The following is a 23,750-nucleotide window of genomic DNA, read 5'->3' on the forward strand; positions in this document are numbered from 1 at the left end:
TCATGCTACTGAAATGAAAATCAGTTGTGAGGCAGCTACAAAGAGCTGTGAAGTTTTTCTTATTATAGTTCTCCCTTATGTCACACCTGGGCTGCCTATGAATGTTCCAAGACTGTCTAAACTTTATCCTAACACTTGGTGTTTACTGCAGCTTTCCAGATTATCTACAGCTTGATTTTGCTTTGACTATTGAAATCACAAATGTTATCACGACTCAGAATCTGCCCTTTTAGTCACTGGATAGCTAAGGCCAAGCGACCAAATCCCTCCAAGTGGCTCAGTTTGGCTGCAGAATTGTGAATTTTTTTTCAAAACATGAGTTATGGTTTACTGTTCTCATACACTGAAGTAAAAAAAGCCTTGTTCTATCTTCTATGGAATGTTAGTAGACTGCTTAATATTTGATTCTATTTTATGAGTAGAACATATAGGTTGGAATAAGACTTGAGCTCAGGGAAAAGCTATGCATTTTATCAAACCTACAATTAATGTACATTTGGTATACAGTGAATACCGGGGGTGCCAAAAATATGTGTACACATGACTTATATTCATTATCGGTATATGTTATTACAATTGTAATAGTTTTTTCCTTTTTTAAAATGTGTATACATTTTTTTGGCACCCTCTATAAACAATATTTTAAAAATATAAACAATATTTTTTTCCGCCAATTAAGTCCAACAAATGTTTTTTAAACAAAAGGGAGTCTAGGTGCTGAAATGACTGCTAACAATTGACTAACTTGTTAAAAACATCACCAGGATATTTTTGTCATATGTGTGTCATATTTCATTAAAAAGCTGTATTTTAAAAAAATTACCACTAGTTCATGAGTTCTGGTCTTCCCATTGAACTTAACAATAACATCCAAACTTCTCACGGCCTACAAGATTTGGCCTGCCTACCTATCCAATCCTCCTTCCTACCATTTTTCTGCTTCACTTCTTGTTGGTTTCACTTGTTCTCTACCAAAGCATCAAGGTTTCTTCCACCCGAGTGTCTTTACATGAGCTTTGCCTCTGTTTGTAGAACTCTTCCTCTTCCTCATTGCTTGTCTAACTCTAAACTGTGTGTTGTGGAAAACAAGTCCAATTGTTCAAATGTTTCCTGCCTTCAGAGGTTTGGAAGTTCACTCAGGAAGCTGCATTAACTCACAGGACGTTCTCCATATTCTAAACAGCAATGCACTGGGGAAAACGGTGTTGAGGCAGAAAACAACGAGCGTGCGTTCAAGTTCAGCAGGGTGGAGCAGGCAGACACGACGCACAGAGCGCAGTGGAGGAGCTCATTGCAGGTTCCTGAGCAGGACACGGGTCAGGATGCTGTGTGAAGCCTGTCTCCAAGGTGTAGCTGGAGAAAATGCTGGCTCTTCTTTTGGACCCTGGGGCAAAGGGGGTGTAGGCTAGGTTTGGCGCACTGAAGAATTTTGTTTGGCCCAAAGTGAAAAAAGTTGTTTCTTTTTAAGATTCATTTATTCGTCAAACACTTATTGAGCACCTACTCTGTATGAGGGACACTTCTAGATGCTAAGGATATAGCAGTGAACACATACACAAAAGCATACAAAGTCCCTACCCTTTTGGAACCTACATTCTAATGTGGAAGACAGGGAATACACAAGAAAAATATGCAGTATACTAGATCATGATAGGTGCTAAGGAGAAAACAAACTGAGGAGGGGAGAGGTGGGGGTGTGTGGATATGTGCGTAAAAGTTTAGATGGTGAGGCTGAGGAAGGCCTTGGGGAGAAGATGACATTTGAGCAAAGGGTTGGAAGGAGTGAATGGACCGTGGAGATACCTGGGGAAAGAGCATTCAAGCAAGAGAGCAGTAAGGGTAAAGGTCAGGAGGCCACTGTGGCTGCAGAGATGTCAGATTACAGGGGTTGGGAGGCGTCCGGCTTTCACACTGAATGAGAAGGAAAACCTTTGAAGGGTTGCGAGCAGGGCAGGAATACGATCCCTCTGACTGCAGGAGAGAAAGTGTGGAAGGGAGACCAGGTGGGAGGCTATTGCAATAATCCTGGAGGGAGATGATGATGGTGGTGTGGGTGACAGAAGAGCAACAGAGATACATAAGAAGTGACCAGAATCTGACTGTATTTTGAGAGTGGAGCAAACAGGATTTCCAGATGGATTACATATGGGTTTTGAAAGGAAGAGTGGAGTCAAGGACAACTCCAAGGTTTCTGGCTTGAGCAAGTGGAGGAAAGAAGTTGCCAACATTTAAAAGTAGTAGGAGATTTAATTTAATAATCCAGACTTCCAGCTTCCTTCAAAACACTAGATGATATAGTCAACTGTCTATCTGCATTTTTAATAAGACAAAAATCAGCTGGAGCTGGGAAGCAGCTGCCCCGTGGAGGCAGGACCTTGGCCCTTTGGGGTACCACGGGCCCAGCTCCTTGTTGCCTGGCCTTCTGGGTAACAGGCAGCTGTTTGTATCTGCCTGACTGCTGCAGGCAGCTGGAGTCTGGGACCCCTCCCCAAAGTTTTCTCATAAACTTAGTGTCATAAAATGTAATGTAAATTTGCCCATCACTTTGACTAAAGAAAGGAAGTTTTGACAAAGCACTTATTTCGACACGGGGTAGAAAAAGGGCACCTAGTATTCTAGATTTCGCCTCCAAAGTGATTTGATAGTGACCTGGGACAGACGTCCACCTCTGCCTCCCTTCTCAGTGAAAAGAGCAGCTCCTTGAAGAAACCGCTTTTCCGCATATTCCGACTCCATCAGTCTAAGTCCCACTCGCCTGGCCGTCTGTGTCCTCAGTGCCCAGGAGTGAGGTCTGGGGTTGGGCCACATCTTACTGCACCTGGGATTTCCACGCAAGGGCGCGCTGAGACCCAGGTTGGCACTGGGGGGAACTGGCTCCAGGCTGGTGCTATGACCAACAGGCGTGGTGAGCAAATGACTTATCTTCTCTGGGCTTCTGTCCCTCATGGACAAAGAATGGAGATGGACTGCAATAGGGCTTCTCAAACTCTAATGTGCGCAGGGGTCCCTTGCTCTAGATGGTGCCTCAGCTTCACTTACATGAGCGTCACTGGCTTGGAACCAAGTGCCTAAAACAATGTCTCTGTGGAAGGTAACAATGTTTCCTTTCAGCAAACAAAAATTACGTGAACCCAAATGTCTTGTGTTGCTTTGTCTACCCGGAGGCTCAGAGCTAAATGCAATGTTCAATTAATAGCAAAACCATTTTGCCTCAGGGCTTTGAGTACCCCATGTCCCCTTCCTTCACATTCATCCTAACAGTTCTGATTTTATTTTCCATCGCCCAGTTGTAGGTGCATTTTGATTCTAGATAATATCAAATCTTTTATGAAAGGAGGTAGGGAAGCTTCAGGAGGGAAGCCCTGTAAAGGAGGAGTGGAAAAAGGACAGTGACGTTTTTTTTAAATCTTTCTATCTTGATATTACAAATGTCAGCATATATGGCTTGTGAAAGAGATCAAATAAATACAAACCTTAGAGCCCTGACTCAACCCCAAAGCAGCTTTGTCTCAGAGACGTCTGAGCTTCAAAAATTGCCTTTGGATGGAAAAAAGCAGCTATGAACAGAGTGGAGCTACAGACTGGTGAGGAGGGCAAGCCCTGCTAGGAAAATGCTTTCACGCAGACCCTCTCTCTCTCCCTCTTATCTAATTATGATCATTTAGAGACAGAAGTGGTAAATCTCATGACCTGGATTAACTCCCAATAATAAGGAAGGATCAGTTTTGATAGCAAGAAGAATTTAAAGAAAAACGTATGTTAATTAGTAACTCAAAAACTGTGGGCAAAGTAAGCATCAAGACAGATACTCTGTGGTAATAAATCAAAGTACACTCTATAAACCTGCATCAAGCCAGCAGCCAGACAAGCATAGTAAAGGCCAGCATATCAGTCCGTCTCTGGTGTCATGGGAAAAACCGCGGCTTGGAAGTTGGGACACTCAGTTTGGCTCCCAACTAGTTTCACGACCTTGGGAATGTCATGTAAACACCCGGGTCGCATCTGTCGAATGAAGAGAATGTGGAGAACACAGATTCAGAAGTTCTCAGAACTGAGCTCCACTTACCCAGTTGTATCCCTTTGTTTAACTCAGGACCAAGCCCACACATACTGAATGCTGGAGGCTAGAGAGCTATTCTCTAGTGTGTCACATGCACTTCTTCTAACTATTGAAAGAGCTGTGTTTGTTCCCGAACCTGTTTATGCCTGTTGGACTTGTTATAATTACATAATTTAACCAAATATTATGTAAACTGATGAAGTACGACAGTGAAAGGCGGGAGTTGTTTTCTATGCAAAGTACACTGAACAGTTTTGGAAGACCTGATGAAGGCAAATCATTTACAATGGCTAGGAAGGTAGATGTAGGTCAGACAATTCTAAAAGAATGAAAAAAATTGTAAAAATCCACAAGGATTCTTTCTCAAGTCTTTTCTACTTTAACAAAATTGAAATGGGAAGGCATAGAAAAGGCAATCATTAAGGTATAATTAATGCAAGAAAAAAAGTTAGGAAATTATAATCAGCAGACCTATAATCAAAGAAAAGGCCTTGGCCCTACATCAAGGCTCGACTTCAATGGCAAAGGGAATAGCCATGGTGAAATGTTACAGAAGCCCAACCTTTTATTTAAAACCAGATGAAATAGGCCATGATGACACTGAAACAACTTTCCAGGAAGTGGCTAGGGAGGGAGAGGAAAAATGGAGGACGGCTTTAGGGTTGTAAGAAGGAGGGGCAGACAGACACACAGACACTGCTTCTGACAGTCCGGCGAGTCTCTGCCAGTCCGTCAGTTGAAGGGAGAATGAATCCATTCTGCATAGGATCACAGGCTGGTCTCTCCTAAATTCTCAAGAAGTAAAGATCTGTTTAACTACTCGAGTTAGGAGTTAAACTCTGCCCCTGCCTCGTCGGTTTTTTAAATACATATTTGATAAATTACTTAATGAGTAATAACAGACACTGGATTTACCTGGGCAATGGGCACTGAGAGCGAGAACACAGGATGCTTTGGTTTCGTGAGAGTAAGACATGCAGAGCCTGAGAAGTCCTAGGTAGAAAGAAGTTTTCAACGGCAAGACCAGGCCTGTAATTTTCTGCAGCACACCATGACATCATGGTTTATATGAGGCCAACTCTATAAATCAAGCTTTACCTAATTAGAGATTCTTCTAAAATCTACATTATTAGAGCAAATAATTAAAACTGCCGAGGCAATAATACAAGCCAGATCTGTTTACAAAAATGTTCTTTTTTCCCCCTAAACTTTTAGTCTCACTACCCACTTACAGATCTTTCACATTTAGTAAATTATAGACTCAGAGCATTTCTTTTAGTCTGACTTCACTTTCAAGGAATTCTTCAATTAACTTTACGTTACTTTAAGCTGTTCATCCAACGAGAAAACAATCTGGTTTCTGACTCCTTTGCATGCCAATGGCTGCCATCCATGTTTGACTTTCAGACACACTGTCTCTTGAGAGCCAGGCTCTGTTTGCATAAAACCAGCCAGTTGTCATAGCATTTTGACAAGCACTATAGAAAAACAAGGAACAATACTCCGTGGTGGCTAAACTGGGAGAATTACCACTGCAAGGGCGACTGCACTGGGGACACACAGGACATCCACACCCAACCTCCTGGCCTGAGCCAGAAGGTAACACATACTCCACTCTCACTTGTGACCTTTCCATTTTCAGGTGCCATCTCTTTACCACCAGTTCTTTTCTCTTCCCCTCCCCTCTTTTTCCAAAATGGCTAAAACCCCCGAAACTGATGGAAAGGCGTGGTGGCCCTAACAACAGGTAAAAATGCCAGTGGAAATCTAGGAAGCAAGAGATTGCACTGCCTTTGCGATGGTTACAGTGAGTCTCGTGTCAGCTCTTCAGCCAACTACAATGTAAAAAAAAAGCATGAGCTTAGTGGGACTTCAGTCCAAAAGTGAATTTTCTCTGACTCTGGTGTAGCACCTCGATTCTCTTTGCCTCTTAAGGCTCACTCAATGATGTTTCTAAAGAAATGCAAATAACAACTGGGCAGTGGAAAATAACCATGGGAACAAATGATGGAAACAAATGATGCTCACTGATGAAAAGGATCCTTAGGTTTTCTACCTATTCCAGCCAAATCAGGCAGAACGGACTCACTCTCCCTTTCCTTTCCCCTGAGCTTGGCTCGTGTCTGGGTGTCCCTCACCTATGTCGGTCCTATGGAAGCACCCATGAAGCCAATGGAATAATAAACCAAGAGTGATGCTTTGAAAGGCCTCTTGAATACTCCAGCCTAATGTAAGATGCGAGTGCAATTTTTCCAAAATCATGCTCGATGCTGTTCCTGAACGGGATGTGTCATTGTTGAAACTGCAGGCCTGTCCAAAGCAATGGAATGAACGCTCTGGCAGAGCCAAGCCATAGCAAGCATGCAGGCAGAGCCAGAGGAACTAGACTGAATGCACAGGCCAGATGAAACCCAAGGGCTGATCGTGGACTTGGCACTGGTTCGACCTGGGCCAGCATGGATGGGAGGACCAGGGGAAGGTCAGCAGTTTTCTTAGGAAGGAGATTGTGCCTTGACTTCCCTTTTAATGCTACTGCTACTGCACATGAATCAAAACATCTGTAGGGTCCCCGAGGGACTCGAAGTTATTCTAATACCATTCTTTCCACCTAGTCTCCCCCCTTAATTTTTATTTAAAATCCCTATATGAATTTTATTGCATGTTGTTTCCAAGTTACTACAAATGCTTTGTGGATAAAGGAGATCAGTGTAAATAGGTATGTCTCCTGTCTTCTCTCTCCTTTATCTCACACACACACACACACACACACACACACACACACACACACACACCTAGCATCAAAGCTATTCTCCCTTCTCCATTAAAAAGACCAGAGTTTCATAAAGTATCAGATATTTTCTTTAGATAGCAAATCATTGTTTCTATTGAATTATATTTCTGTATAGTCTCAGATTTTAAAGTATGAGCAACCAAGATACTTGATATAAATTTCACTAATTTGTTGAAAGCGTTGCTTGATGAAGGACCAGAACTTATCTAAAATGGGCTCATAATGTAGATCTTGTTTTAAACTCAAGAGCTCAACATAGCTCTTCTCCTGCCTTTTTGTCCTGACACTTGGATTCTCCAAAGAAAACAAAATGTTTAGGAATGTTCTCTCCAACGAGGCAAATCTGAAATTCAGGAGAGGGTTCCTTCTCTCCTGAAGCTTCTTGCCTATTCCTGCGCACCATTAGCTTATTTCTTGAAGTAAAGGTATTAAAGATGCTTAACTTGGAAGGAAACAATGAACTGAAAAGGATATATTTGAGGAAACAAAAACTTTGTCTCACTTCTTAGCAAGTCCAAAGAGGAATGAACTTGTAATGTACAAGGAGAGTTCTAGATTGTGTCACGAGAAACTCAAGTACTTGAAGAGTATGTCCGATGCCTAGAACAGCCGCTGACATTGAGATGATCATCTTCTCCAATTTTCTAGGTGAGAACAGTAAGCTGGGGAATTTTGCATTGGGATTTCAGGTCCAGGCATTAGACAGGACTTGGAAAGTAGAGCACATTGAGTCGAACAAAACTCAAAATTATTCATTCCCTTCTAATAAAATAGCTCTTAGTAAGTAAATAGCAACATGTACACCAACTTGGTAAATTTCAAATGAAGTCATTAAAAATAAACACAAACACCCTTTAAGACTACTTGAAAAAAACGTTATCGCTCATTATTCATTTTTAACCTGTTGTTCCTTTTGGTAAGAACAGGGTGAAAGAGAGGCTACTTTGCTGCCAATTTATATTTTTATGTCTTTTAGGTCTTGACAAAAGATCGCACTCCATTTGCAGCTCTCAAAAAAGAATGGCCAAAGCAATGCTGGGTGTCACATGCCCTATCTCAGGACTTCAAAATACCCAGAAGCTTAAAGAATCGATTTGGTTTCTAAGCTGATGGTATCTATCTTCTGGAAGTACAGAGGAAATATTTTGGCTTTCTCATGTAAATTTGTATAGATTTTGAACTCAGGAAACTTATGGCTTCCGGTTGTAAACTTGTCTTCTACTAAGAAACCATAGCACTAGACCACAGTGAGATAATCCAGCTTTTAGAAAATATGCCAAAGATTTATTTGCAGAATAGCTAAGTAAATTGCAAAGAATTATCTGAAATAGAAAAATGTGGTAGCAACAAAATAAATGAAGATACAAGGGGTTTAAAAGTTTGCACAGGGAAATGAAGACATTAAATGCCACATAATTTTAGAAAATAAAATTACAAGGTACATGATATGCTAGCAAAGTTCTCGATTATAGTAAGGCTTTCCAAGGAATAAAACTTGTATGGCGACTACCCAGGGAGATTATTGAATCAGAGTTATTACTCAGAAAATAAAATTGCATATAATACGTAGAGGTTTCAAGCCAGTTTCCTGGTACCACACTCTCCCTGCCCTCAGTCTCATGCTAGCCACTTCCTGTAACTAAAAAAACAAAAACAAAAGAAAACAAAAAAGTACCAATGCAGCTTTCTGGAATTCTCTTCCATAAATTCCAAGTGAATGAAAAGGAAAGAAATAAAATGAAAATAAGCCATGAAGTTAGATAACAATATGGTGAAAATTCTTACTCCTTAATGTTGTGATAACAGCTTCAAAGAAAGATTATATAGTCCTGTAGACTGTGAATTACACTCTTATGCAAACATACATCATACTCCTATCCAAACACACATCAGCTTACATTTATACTGTTTAAAAAGAGAAGCCTTTTAAATAGAAAAGGAATGGAAAAACAATCCATAGCTATACTCAAGAAGTCTAGAAATAATTTTAGAGAAAAAAGGATCTGCTACACTCTTTAAGTAGACCAAATTACCACAATTAAACTTCCAATGGCAGATAATCCAGGATTCTCAAATGTCTTCATTAACTGACTCTTCAGAAAAGGCCTCAGTATACATGTTGCTGGTGATACAAAGCGCATACAGAGGGATTTCGTTCTTTGGTTACTATGGTGCTTCTTGCTTGCTCTCATTTGGTAAGGTGGGTGACAGGTAGATTTAGGCACATAAATAAAACAGGATTAAAGAGGATAAAAAAGTGTTACAGGGACGTGATGAGCTAACTAACAGTTACTCATAATGGGAACAGTAATTGCAGTACAGATATGATTAATATGGTCATTGGCAGGTGCTAGAAACCTCATCTAGCTTGACTGCTTCAATCTATATCAGAGCCTCAGAAACCTTTCCTGAGCTAACACGTCAGTTCTTTCAGCTCTGTATGATGTACACAACGGGTTGGCCTTCTCTCCAGTATGCAATTCATTGTCAGCTTAATTGGTAATCAGATAGAATCATATAATTTAACAAATATTTTGTAAATACTGATTTTTTTAAAGATAGACTTTCTCAGGACACATCAGCTTGACAAAGGAGAGTATCAAAATGAGCCTGCTATAGAAGTCTTTATTAAGGATTCTATGGTATATGTGTGTAACATCACAAACTGTAAAAATATGTACAGAGGGTGCCAAAAAAATGGATACACATTTTAAGAAAGGAAAAAGCTGTACTAAAATTGTAATACTCAATATATACTGGTAACAAAAGATGAATACAAGCCAAGTGTATACATTTTTTTTGGCACCTCCGGGAGATACATCTATATCTGTATCTATATCTATATCTATATCTATATCTATATCTATATCTATATCTATATCTATATCTATCTATATATATATCTATCTTTATATATATATTTATTCATTCACAGACTGTGAACTTGAAAAAACGAATTAACAATCCATTTAAAGGTTTCCATTATAGTTCAAAATTAAACGAAATCTCAGGCAAATATAAAATGGTTCATAAGGAAGCTGTGGACTTCAATTAGATGGAAATATGCTGATTAATATTTTAGACACAACAAATACTCACTTGGTCATTAGACAACACAGATCCAAGTGTTGTAAACTATGAATTTGTTCCTAGAAGCATTATGAAGGAAGGGGATACAAGAAATGTGGGCCTCATAAATTTATAGTAACATTTCATGTATCTAATATGTTTGAACAACTCAAGAGATTCAAGAAATAAATGAAGGGATAAAAAGGACTCTTGAGTAGCCAAAATCTACAAATTTCACAAAAGGCTTCCTAATGTGCTCTTATTTTATATGCATGTTCATATGGCTGGTTATTTCAGCTTCACAGTCACAGAAGATTAGAGGCATAGTATTACGGAGCGATGTTCAGTGAGGCACCGTCACCGGTGTCTGCTGGTCTTTACAGCCAGGAAATCAGAAATGCTGTAAAAAGCTGACCCAATAGCTCCAAGCACAGCATTCAGACACTGTCTAATACAGTGGTAAACAGACTTGAGTATCCAAAAGGGCCTGAGAGGATCATCACACACAGGAGTTGGTAAATAAACATTTGCGGAAATGAAGTAGATGATGACCTTGAGTCCTCGGAAACCGTGTTTAACTTATGGTCAGGATATGGTTTTTTTAAGGCAAATAAATGGAAATATTTTAGCAAATATTTTCATCTAAACCAGTTAAAATAATACACATTTTAAAAGTTTTGGAGCTTACGGTGGTGTTGGGGGGTGGGGGGGTGGTCTCCAAGTATTAAGAAAATTGTATTATTCAAAATCACCAAAGATTCTAGAGAGTGGAGATTTTCCTATAGTACAAATATCTTCATTATTTATTTTTCTGAGTGCAATACTTAAACTTAATAACTTATGGTGAAAATATGATAGAAACAATAGCAATTTGTATATACAACTAAAAAAATTTGTTTTCCAATACAGATTTTTAACTCCATTAACTATAGCGCGCGCGCACACACACACACACATATAGATATAGATATATATAGATATACATAGATATATGTATATAGCTATATCCTCTCATTATTTATATATACATATCCCTCACAACTCTCATGTGTGGTTGAGATTACTTTCCATTTGATAATGCCTCCCCTCATTTATCAGACATTCAGTGAGTGCTACTGCTCATCAGGCAGTATGGCAAGTGGCCCAGGCACAAACATGAGCAAAAGCATACACAGTCCCTAACTTTCAGCCCAGTGAAGGCAAACAGATTGAGGAAAGTGAGGCACAGGGAATTTAAGAGCCAGTTGAAAGTCTCTAAGATTAAAATATTAAACTCACTTAAAAAGTCGTACGTGAATATACAGGTATCCATCCATTCATTCATTCATTCATCCATCTTTTCATTCATTCAACCCAAAGCACGGTGCGTTGCAGAACAGAAATGGTCCCCACCTCCATGCTCCTGGACCTGCGGGGTGAGCCTATATTGAAGAAGAGATGGGTAGCCTACTGTTCTAGTAGGAACTTTGCTGCAACCACTAAACTTTTTCAGTAAAATGTCAATGTCACGCTATCACTATTTCATCCAATATATGAGGATTGTGACTTCTCTCAGTCAATAACAATAAATGTCAGTGTTCCATGGTCTCAACGGGATTTATAACTATTAATTACCAGGTATTTAGTTTAAAAAATTAAAACTGGTGAGAGGGAAGAGACACTAGAATAGTAGAGTTGAAGAAATATGGCATCCAACTGATTCTGTAGGTATTTTAAGTTATATCTTTTTATTGAGTTGATCTCTAGAATAAAACATACAAAAAAATTCCCAGTCAAAAAAACATTGGGAAAAGCATGATGCTGGGAGTAGGATTTGGGGGCTCTGGTTGCTTATTACTCAATAAACCAATATGTGCCTAGTTCTATAGGAAGAGAAACATTCTCCCAAGGGAAAAGGAACTGCTAGGATTCATGACTCACCTGCCTTTGCAGAAAGTGTACCTAATACAGACACCCTTCTTACTAGTGAAAAGATCCAGAACGTCAGGAGAAGTCATTCGATGTTATGGTGTTCTCCTCGGTCTCTCATTACACTCACTCTTGGAGGCTTTGATCTTCTATTATGATGGACCATGAGCCCTGGTACTATCTCTGTGCCACAGAAGGCTGGCTTTAAACTTTCAAGATTGTGTACTTTGTTTCTTCGACTTACTAACTGTTTTCAAATGAACAAACATCTAAAGACTTAAAAGAAAAGTATGATTCAAAAGAAAAGTTCTCTGATAATATAGAATGCTTTTCCCAAGATTTGAGGAATGCCAGATTTTCACCAAAAACAGCTGTAAAGTCACTGTTCTAAACTTGATAGAGTGTCTAAAATAAGTTCAATCCTTTCTAAATATAATTAAATATAACAACTCTTCCATTTCCTGAAGTTCTAAAAGCCAAATTTGATGAAAACAGCCATAAAGAGGTAGGTTTCTTTCAAGAGTGTTTTTGTGACATATAAATATATTTAGTTATTTGCCCTTTCCCTTGCTGCCCAGCCCCCCCTCTCCCTAGCTTCGAGACAGAGTATACTACAGAGGGCAAATGTGTGGGAAAGTACAGATTGAGAAATCACAAAAATGAAAGTTTACATCATTTGATAAAAATAGTAATACTTTACCAAATGGAAAATTCCAGCACATGAAATGTTATTCCAATCAGATGACTTACCTAAAAAACAAGAGAGAAGAACGTGAGAACTTGGTGTCAACTCTCAACAGACTAGATTCCATAAGACATGGCAGGTATCTGAACAACTGTCCAGAACAAACAGAAACTATGCCGGGCCAGGAAACACCAATTCCTTTAGAAACGGTAATTAACATCAGAAAGGAAATGGCAAACAGGGAGCAAAAGCAAAGGGGAAAGGAAGTGGTATTTACTTTCAAATCACTTGACTCATATATATTTTAAGAGGCCAGTTTTGGAAATGTGGACACATGTGCACATAAAGGCCGTAGCTAAAGTGTGGCAGTACATGTGTGCCACATTTCTCTCCCAAGACCTCTGGTTACCGTCTTAAAGAGAGACTGTCAAAGCTGCAAACTTTCAAATATCTTCACCTCATATGACTCAAGGAAAAGGTGCCACTGTATCGAGTGCTACTGTAATTTCCTCTGTTGATTTTCTTTCCCCCTTAACACTTAGATGTTTTGGCTGTTTCCTTTTTTATTTTCCAAAGTGAACACTGATGTTCATGAAAGGTGCCAGATTAACAACCTGGGGAAATTAAGAGCTTGCTCTATCAAGAGAAAAGGCTCAGTGTAGTAGAGGTGATGAAAGTTTCCCCTACACTGTGCTCGCCTCTGTACGTTAGCTCTGACCCACGGTCACCCCAGCTCTCCAGTTTTCATGGTCCATTAATGCCTTTTGACTGTTACGGTTGCTGACGGGGGAGGCAAGCTTGTTCTTGTTTTTAATGCTACCATTATTATTACTACCAGTCCTGTGAGCTCTTTCTTACTTCCTCAGAAAAGTTACGTGGAAACTTATTAGCTATCGTTTTGTTTCAGGACAATAGGAAAATAAATTGAACTGAAGATGAATATTATATTCTCAATATTGCAGATTTGGTTAAAATCCATTAACGTCTTCAAATAGGAGGCAAAGTCTTGAGCAGTCAAGTTGAAACAGGCCTTGCTAAATTCAGTCACCTGCAATCTGAATTCTCATCCAGGGACATTCTAATATTTAACGGTCATAGACCTTTTGTTTTTCCTTTTGAGTCTACCATAAACCAGTCAATTTTATTATTCAGTAGCAACGATGGTAAAGTTTGATGGATGTTGAAGCTAAAATTATCATTATACATGAGATCTGAACATCACTATCAGTCAAATAGAGAAAAATATCTCTTTCTTCTATTTATAGGTGTTCAGGTTTCTGAATTGTCTGAGTATTTTGAAATTATTGTTCATTAATTCATCTCTCCTATGCCCCCAGAGCTACAAAATCGTTTTACTTCAACTAGTCAGATACCAACAACTATTTAGTGTTGGAACGTCCTGTGCGATGCAGTTCTCCACGCAAAATATAACGGTCAGAGCAAGACAATAATCCTTTTCCTATCTGGACCTTATAACAATAAGGGAAGCAGAGCTAGCAGACACATGCAAAATATTAATGGAACAATGAAATACACCACTGAATGCTGCTGACCAACAGACCAATAATTACTTAGCAATTATTTGGAAAGATCACAGTATTCATCCCAGCGTTGTTTCCTGTCTTTGCCATTGTACTTCTTTTTGTCAAAGACCAAATGCTCTGCAGCTAGAGTAGATTTCCATCTTGACATGGCCAGCACTTCCTGTAATTTCTAATCTCTAAAAGTGCTGGGGAATGAGAATTGCAGGGTCCCGATGACTACGGCAAACACATGGTAATAATTAGATGAAGGGTACCCTGGCTGCATCTCCTATGGAAATCTTGGAAAATGTTAGTTTAGGAACTTTGGCTGTTTCTTCCCCTTTGCCATGCATAGCCTTTATCAAGCGAGTCCTTATGGTATGAAAACATTTGGCACTGGCTCAAGTCTATGCTATTGCTGGCAGGGAACTAACTGGGAAGGAGGGGTGGAGTAGTTACCTTTATCAGGAAGGACTTTGACTTTATGGAAAGGCTCTTTCCTCTCCAGTGCTTAAGCAGCTTTACTGAAAGACTAAAACCCAGATGTGAGAGAAGAGATTATCTCCAAGGGCAGCGGCAATTTATTGTAATTATGTTAGCACAAAGATCAGGAAGGCGGAAAATATTATGACAACGTAGTAGGTGAGAAGGGCAACACCCTCTATACAGGTCTCAGGGTAAGGTTGTACTGGGAAAACCAACTCCTACCTCTAATCTGAAGGGACGCCTCAGTTTCCAAAAACTGCAAGAAAATTAAAACCTAACTATTTGGCAAACTAATAACCTCACACTCTGCAGTCACCAATGAGTGCGAGGCCGTGAGAATCTGCTGACCAACAGATATCCATCCGCCTCTACCCCCTCAGTGGCCAGCTCCTGCCAACTCCTGTTGCCACCGGATGACTAATATATCTTTCCCAATGACTCCTGTCAGTCCTCTATTACAATTTATAACAATGGCACTCAAAGCAACAAGGTCCGTTTTGCTTACACAACACTCTCGCTCCCATCGGTGAAGCACCTGTCTGATTTAAAGCACTTTGGAGGGTGGCCTTGAATTGCAACCAGAGCAAAATCTCTATACATTGTGGGCCAATTCTGGGCCTCTGCTCCTCAGCCACTCAGTTGAGAGTGTATTTTGTCCCTAACTGTGTTCTTCATTATCTCTTACGGTTTCTGCTGACTTTTGCCTCCTTCATGATTTGGTTTCTCTCATTGCACCACCTCTTTCTGGTGGGAGATTTACAAGCATGGATGTCCAGAATTTGGTATTAAACAAAATGGATAGGTGAACACGCAAAAATCAGTTTTGTGAACATGTCACTAAGTCTCTGCTCTACATGGTTTTCTAGTCAAATGAAAATTTCAGGCAAGAAGACATATGGATCTCAATAAGTAAAAGATAAAAACACCAAATCTGAGAGACTTAAGCAATTGACTGTCATGCTGATGAAGAGAAAACAGGAAAAGCAACAAAGTCCTTTAGAGCAGAAAAAAAACCAGGTGATTTTTCCTTTTCTTCCCATTTCAAACATCTGCCAATAGGCTAATGAAGGCCAAGGACACAGAAACATAGCGAGTCTGGGAAAATTAGAGGCCACGAGATGGGGTGAATCTCATATAAAGAATATCAGCTAAGTAAGATACAAGCGAGCCAGTGGTACTGTGAGAATGATGAAGATGAATATGGCCAGGTTTTGGACAAAGTACCTAAAATAAGACCATACAAAAATACTTGAAAAGCAAATTATTATTATTTTTTTTAATTCCTCACAATGCACATTAGCAGAAAGCTCAATTTTAAGGGCTTGCAGTGGTTTAGTAATCAAGACGATGCACCTATCAAGAATCTTTGCTCACTTTGGCTGACATACTGCAATTATTTATTTGGTTATCTACTTCAAAACAACTCCAGGAACATTTGCTCTTGGCTTTAATTTCTTAGCCTAAATAGCAAATTCTAGGAGTCATTATGCTAAGGGCTCAGTGCATCCCGAATTGGAATTTTTTTACAGGAAGAGAAGATACAAGATAAAGAAGCTGGAATGTTATCGTTCCTTGGCTGAGTTTTAATAATATAAAATAAAAAGAGTAAAACTAAAACTTCTGGGATTTGAATGATGACATCTACGACTCTGTAGAAGAAAATTTTTTTAAAAGTAAACTTTAAAGCAGAAAATTACAGATGATAATTTGTTGAAAAGGGATGAAAAGTGAGACTCAAATTTATCCATTTGTGGGTAGTAGTGATGATTACACGGAAGGAGGAAAGAAGTATGTTGGTAATGTACTCAAAGGAAATGTGTTAACAGTTCCTATTATGAAGACATTTAGAAATTATTTAGGGAAATGATTTATACAAAAGAAACAATTCAAAGACAACAAAAACAAAATTTAATTAAGAGCCAAAAATCGATTGAGGGTAGAGGGAGAGATTACTTTCTGAGTTTATCTCAAATGGGGCAACTGGAGCCAGTCTCTCTTACTGCTCCTGGCCTAATACCCCCCAAACGTACCTATATCCACAGTTTATAACTACAACAAATTGTTTTACCAGAGAGCTATGGCTAAAGGCTTTCAGGTCTATGGCTTTAGGTCTTTTTTTAGAACTCAGAATCCTGCCTCCCTCTTTTCTATAAAACTTCAATTCTATTTTCTATCCAATTCCTTTTCTCTTTCCTCTGATTCTCCATTCTAGTTCGGGTGTATAAGGGTTGAAAAGCAACAGTGGAGATGGATAGGAATGAGACACAGCTGGCCTGTGGCAAAGGGGCTGTGAGCTGTGAGTAGGAAGCAGCCACATTTTGGAGGCAAGATTTGGCTCTTCAAAGCCACGGGAGGCTTTTTTCCTGTGTTCTTTCCTCCTTTCACCTCTTCCCCTTCATGGGAAATGACAGGAATTTAACAAAACACACAGCCTCTCTGAGTTCCTAACAGTCTCCTTTTCCTCATACCCAAGAGTGTTTAATTTATTGCTACTGCTAACATTTTGAATGTACCTGTATTTAAATTTTTCTCCTAAGAGTTTCAAAGAGGTTTATAAATTTTCATTAAAGCAAATATGCCTGGCCATATTTTACATCAATAAAATTTAACTTTAGAATGATGAGAATTCGGTTTATAAAAAGGTTACTTTTCTAGAATTTGGCTCATTACACCACATATACATTTCCTAGACTAGTGGTGCTTAAATTTTAAGCTCCATACGGCTCCTCAGGGGTGCTTATTAATATGCATGTTCTTGAGCCACATCTGATCATGGATTTATATTTAATCAGTCGAGGGTGGGGCCCTGGAATCTACATTTTTACTAGGCACCCAAGGAGATTCTTACACACCTCCATGGGGGATAGAGGGGCCTCACTGTGAGACCCTGTCCTAATCTGGGAGCCACAGCCTCCCAGCTTCAACTTCCCCAAGGCAGCTTGTTTCTTAGTCACACTAGTCAAGCAGTCTCCTGCAGTTCATACTGAACAGTGAGTCAAAAATACAAAGTGAGAACGAAAATGGTCCTGGACAAGATTTAATAAGGTGCTATCAGCTACACAAATACAGGAAAGAAAGGGAGGTGCCCTAGTTTCAATCCCACTTCCTTGTCTATGATGAGGTTTGGTATTGTGAATGAGTTGGTTTTTCTATTCATGAGACTTGGACCTTTACTGGCTCTCCAGTTCTGTACGCTGACTGCTGGCGCTCTCTCCCTAAACCACTGACAGCCTTGCATAGCCAGTCTTGATTTCCCAAACTGCAAGCAAATCAGAACCTAACTACTTAGACAAGTAACAATCACTTGAAATCCCATATGCAATGGGTGCGAGGCTGCGAGAAGCTGCTTGCCAACAGACACCAATGATTCTCCTGCCTCTACTTCTTCAGAGGCTGGTCTTCCCACCAGCATCATAGGGGGAATCTGAGACCAGAATTCTTCTTGATGGCACATGTGCTTCTGCTTTTAGCCTCCAAATCTTACCTCTTACATACTATCGTTATCCAGCCCTTATCCTCAGACCTCAATTTCCAGCCCCTGTACCCTCTCTTCCTGCTGCCCCTTTCTTGGATTCATGTTGACTACTCTGACCTAATATTAGATAATGTTTAATATCTTGTACCTTGCTTCTGACCTCATGATTGGTCACAGCTATTCTCTCAAAGATTACGAGGGGCTAAATTCAAAGGGGGTTTTCTTAACCCTCTGCCTCTCTCCACCGCTCTGTTGGGTGGACCCCGTCATACTTTTCCTTCCGTTGGTTTCAGTGACAACACAATTCTCTTATGAACATAGTGAGTATTTGATCTGCTTGGTAGTAATCCTTCCAACCTGGCACTACAAACAGAAAATGGAAGATATACTCAGCCAACAATACACACAATGTGTTGAGCCCAAGAGAGTTTCAGTCCAACCTAAACAAAAATTCCCTTCCTACCAACATCAACCTATAGGAGCTGCATTTTACTTGAGCTCTAGGTTTTCTAAAGAATATGTAAGAACTGTGTGAGGGGTGTAAACGTCTAGTACATTGTTTTGTACACCTGAAACTAGTAAAACAACAAAGAACATATAAGAAAAAAAAAATCAAGTTGCATCAATATCACCTTGAAAACCCCTAGAAAGGTCCGTGCTAGAAGCCAACATACTCTCTCTCAGTGCCCACCCCAGGCGGGTCTTTCCTCTGGCACTGGCACAGATGATCATGTCTTTGGTTGGATACAAGAAGAAATAATTGGCTTGTGTTTAGGACGCATGTTGTACAAAACAGCACACGGAGCAAGGCAAGATGCTCACTCTGAGAGAGAACATGGATGGAGAAAAACGAGTACCCGTCATTTATCTCAGGTTCACTCCTGGGCGTAGACACACGGATATGACCGGAATGAGCTTGTCTGCAAAATGGAAATCATTATCCCTTCTCTGTTTATATTCATTTGCTGAGCAGGTGTAGCTGAATTTGTACAAATTTAGTGTCTGTATGATACGATTCCACCAAAGGATATATATGTACGCCTATTCTCTTGACCTGTAGCATCCCAAGGATAAACAAAGAACAGAGGCAGACACTACATCAGGTATGAAGGTCAACCTGAGAGGACTGGACACTTCTTTTGTAAGAATTCCTTGAGTACATAATCACATGTGATGTATTGGACAAAGTACTGGACTTGGTGTCGAGAGACTAAGATTCCAATCCCAATTCTGACACCTCTTTGCTAAGTGAGCTGGGCCAGTGTCCTCACCTCTAAAATGGGTACAAGTAAAACCGCTTTGAGGGTCACAAGAGAAAGTGCACAGGAAAGCTTGTACCATAGTCACCGATGCAGGCAGGTAGGTACCTGCTACAGGTTTGTTTGAACTAAAGCTGAGAGACAACACAGCCATATAAGGAAGAAAACTATCAGCATCGACACGACAGGACACATAGTAGGTGCTATGTAAGTATTTACCGAACTCTACTGAGAGAGACATCAAGCCGATTTGACCAAAGTGGTATGTAATTTGCTTGTTCTAACAGTCTTTTATTTTCTCCACATGGTCACTGGTACGAAGTCCACTTACGGCTTCATAAACATGGGCTTCAAACAAAAGTGCTTCTAATCAGATTTGGCAAGAAAAAGAGAGAAACACAGGGTGAGGTAAGTGTGAGGCTACGGTGCTGAATAACAGGGATGGCAGTGCCGCAGTGCATGAGTCACACAGACACCGAGCAGTACACAGCGAGAGATAATTCACAGGTAAACGCTGCACGAGCCATTACGTCATCCCTCCTCTGCCCTTTCTTCATCAATCATGTCGCCTGGGCTCTGATGCAACCCAGCAAGAATGTCTGATTTGCAGACAGCAGAGAGAGCCTCAGAACACACACATCCTCATCAGAGAAAGCAACATGAACCCAACTGAAGTTTCTGGTATTTCCTTTTGTTTAAGCCATGCTTTTAGAGCGGAAGTCTTATGGGTGGAATGTGAAACTATAGATTAAGCCTCTGCTCTGAAAGCCCAGAGGACTAGGCTTCATCACTTTGGACGAGTCGCTCTAGGGCTAGAGGCCCTTTCTACACCCATAAAACTATATGGTCTTCAAGGTCTCCTTCAGTGCTGCAATTTCATCATTAAAAATGCAGGCCCATCACACCTACACAATGGGCAGATAAACATTTAGTTGTACAAGTCAGGCACAAAAGCAGCTTTATGTATGTATTCTCTGCTATACGAGCATTCACAGTTTTGGCTACCCCCTGACTCACTAGGCGAGTGTGTAGCTATGCATGAAGCTTGCAAAAGCAAGGAAAATGTGGCAGGAATCGGTGGTCCTAGAAAGTGTGAACGTTCACACTGGAAATTATAGGGCTACTCTAGTCTAAACCATAGAAACTTACAAGCAAATGCTCATCAGGGCATAGAACATATTAACATCTATTTTCAGCAGGGTAATGTTTGACTAAGCAGTCGTAAGGGATGCAAGGAAGAAAGGGGGAGGGGAGAAGGAGGCGACTCCAACCTGAAAATAACTCATGACTTAAGAGGGACGCTGTAACCCTAATTCTAAACCAAATTCGGGGCCAGTCTGCACGTGACTTCCCCGGGAGAGCAGCTTGTGAGCCCACACCCCACCAGGTTCACAGGAAGGAGGCCCTTCTTCATTAGAGACGGATACAGAGCCGGGAGGAGGTGGTTGGCCCACAAGTCGGTCCTGCCATCAGACCTTCCACGTGTCAGGGCACCACCTTTCCAAAGCTGGTCAATGCAAACACTCACAGACCTATCACTGGAAGATCCACAGTGGAATCTCCAGAGAGGGGCATTTCCAATAAAATTTGGGATTCGAAGAAAACAGACAAACCCAGTGGAGATGAAAACCAAATGCCTGCAGTGCTTTCCTCATGGCCGACACTGTGTGGGGTCCCCTACCTTGCATGCTGAGCAGCTGGGGTGGGGGGTATCACCCCACTGCACCTGGAACAGCATTCAATGAGGTGCCCAGCCCTTTAATTGTTCAACCAAATGATTTATGAAGTTTGGCAGCAAAGACAGGGCAGACTGGTTTAAATTCAAAGGATCTAAACTGCAAGTCTGAAAACCTTGGCCACATCTGTAATGAGCACTGTTTCCCTTGGAAGGAAGAGAATAGCAAGGGAGAAGATGTGACCTGCCTGACAGGAAGACGGGACCCAGCTAGACGGAACACGTCTCCCAACTCCTTCCCCACCCCATTGCTTACCGATGCTCTGGCAGGCTTCCTACGAAAAGCAATCAGACATGGACAGTCCACTCTTTCTACAGCGAGAAACGTAAAATCCCAGCACCAACCCACACATTCTCATACACTGGGCTCAGGTGGTTTGTTCTGATTGTTTACTGATGGCATAATTTTTTTGTCAACTAGGGCAGGAGTCAGCCAACTTTTTCTCTAAAGAACCAGATAATAAATATTTTAGATTTTGAGGGCTCTACGGTCTCTGCTGCAACTACTCACCCTACCATTACACAATATGTACATGAATGAGCATATCTGTCTTGCAATAAAACTTTCTTTTAAAAACAGGTGAAGAGGTAGATTTGGCAGGCATAGTTTGTGGACTGTGTGTTTCCAAAGAGCTGAACTGTGATAACGTGACACGGTACTACCATATTTTTTACCACTTAAAACAATTTAAATCTAATCTTCAATTCTGGGAGATCTATCTTCTAAAATAACTAATCTTCATTAATAATAGGGATGATAAAAACGAATTTTCAATTGTGTGTGTGTGTGTGTGTGTGTGTGTGTAAACTACAGGGTAATTCAAAAGAAACTGAACACTTTCAAGAATGTATCGTTTAGTAACCAGGTTATCTTATGAAAATACTTGTACTAAATCTTCAAGTTACCCTTTCAGGTGTCTTGCCATAGGGCAACTCCAGGCTTTAATTACATGTTTATATACAACATAGTTACTGAGTAATACATTTTTGAAAGTTCTCAATTCTGTTTTAACCAACCTGTATATTATTTGTGTACACATTATAAAATGCTTTAAATCAGAGACACTAAGCTATAAACAATGGTTACTCCTGGAGAATGGGGGTTAGAAGTTTCACTTCTAGCGGTGTTGTTTGAATTTTTCACTAACACCTATTACTTTGTGAATAAAAAGGTGTTTGATTTTTATTTCGTAAAGAAGTGGTAGGGGTAGGCGATCGTTGGCACTGCCATTTAGAACTACTGACTTGAATCGCCCAGTGAAGGCGTTCTGTGACTCTCTTCTAAGTACAGTGTTTCTTGCCTTTAAACTTTCACCTGCTTTTACTCTTCCTTCCAGTTCCTTCTCCCCTCCGTTGATTCAGCCTAGCATCATTCCTAGAGCTGTAACTCACATTCACTCCACGATAGAAAACAATAACTATTTTATGAAGTTCCTAAACTGGAAGGAGGGATAGAGAAAAAGCGAGAAATACAAATAAATGCACATTATTTTCGGACTGTAGCGAGTGGTCTGAGTGACTAGGTGACGGGGAGGACCCAATGAGGTGATGTTTCGATAGAGACCTGAGAGCTAAGGAGGAGGCAGTCTTTTGAAGTAAATTCCAGGCTCAATGTAAAGTTTTCTGGTCGTGACTCAAAGCCACTGTTTTCAAATCCTGGTTCCACATTAAAATAGACCAGGGTTCTTCCAAAAATACTGATACCTGGGCCCCATGGCAGTCCAGCAACTGTCTGGAGGTGGAGTCCGATATTGCTTTTCCTTTTTTTTTTTTTAAAAAAAAGCCAGGACTGAGCAACAATGCTCTAGAGTCTAGACACTTTTATATCAGCATGAACAGAAGCTTTCAGAGATTAGCGGGAACTGCACTATGGGTGAAAACGAACTATAAAGTTTGAGAATGGTGTGGGGATCTTTTTTTTTTTAATCCAGTAAGATTAACTGGATGCATTGTTCGGTGATGTGATGAAGCCCTGGGGATTCTCCCTACACAGTTGAGCAAGAGACCACAGAAACACACAGATCTTTTAATTGGGACCTTTTGCCTGAGCCTCTGGCAAGCTGTAAAGCAAATGAACCGTCAAGTGACAGATTTCTTTGATGTGTTTAGCAAAGGGCTGACTGAAAAGGCTAGGCCCTGAGCTCCTCCTTGAAGGCTAATAGATTCAAAACTGGCTGAACCACAGAGAGAGGTTCCCAAGGCAAGGATTTAGTGTATGAGGCGTACGAATATGCTTGTTCTCATATCCATACACCCCCCTTCACCTAAGTCTGAATAAAGTTGGTAACCGATGACAAGGAAAGCAAGAACCACTGGAATTGGTTAATAATATTCTAAATAATTTTAGACCGTTCTTGCAACTTCCATCCAACCATCCACCCAACATTACACACCTAGCATTACACACCTACTGTGTGCTTCCTCAGGTGGTGCATGGAACATACCCGCCTCTCATTTCGGTGAGAGAGAAACACAAGTAATAATTGCAACAGAATGGCAGAGCACTTTCTCCCTGTTACCTCTGTACCTTGCACTCTCTTCTGCAGTGTGGAGCTTACCACACTTTCTGTCATGTACTTAAATGTTTTCTCAACTAGAGGTCCTTAAAAAACAAAGACTGTGTATCCTTAATACCTAATACAATTCATGGCATAGAGTAGGCATTCAACAACTGTCAACTGAATCAAATAGCAGATACATATGAGCATATAGATACACATTGGAAGAAGTGCCTACGGGAGCTAGGGAAGGCTTCACAC

General features: G+C 40.4%; 2 protein-coding genes across 6 annotated transcripts in view; one reads left to right on the forward strand and one right to left on the reverse strand.

The window, feature by feature from the left end:
• CMSS1 (cms1 ribosomal small subunit homolog) overlaps positions 1-23,750 on the reverse strand; it is a 334,075-nt gene that overhangs the window by 131,781 nt on the left and 178,544 nt on the right. The window contains exon 1 of one of the 5 annotated variants that reach the window (XM_074332954.2): positions 12,529-12,565. The exons of the other annotated variants lie outside the window; for them this stretch is intronic. Within the exon in view, the coding sequence (XP_074189055.2) occupies positions 12,529-12,550 (22 nt within the window). The 5' untranslated portion in view covers positions 12,551-12,565. Of the gene's footprint in view, positions 1-12,528; positions 12,566-23,750 lie in introns of those variants that run through there. 5 annotated transcript variants of the gene reach the window in all.
• The window catches only part of FILIP1L (filamin A interacting protein 1 like), a 266,691-nt gene that overhangs the window by 70,656 nt on the left and 172,285 nt on the right, over positions 1-23,750 (forward strand). The gene's annotated exons all lie outside the window — the stretch shown is intronic.

The sequence above is a fragment of the Rhinolophus sinicus genome, chromosome 17 (genome assembly GCF_057876585.1).
Source record: "Rhinolophus sinicus isolate RSI-liver-muscle chromosome 17, RSI-T2T, whole genome shotgun sequence".
Classification (NCBI taxonomy): domain Eukaryota; kingdom Metazoa; phylum Chordata; class Mammalia; order Chiroptera; family Rhinolophidae; genus Rhinolophus; species Rhinolophus sinicus.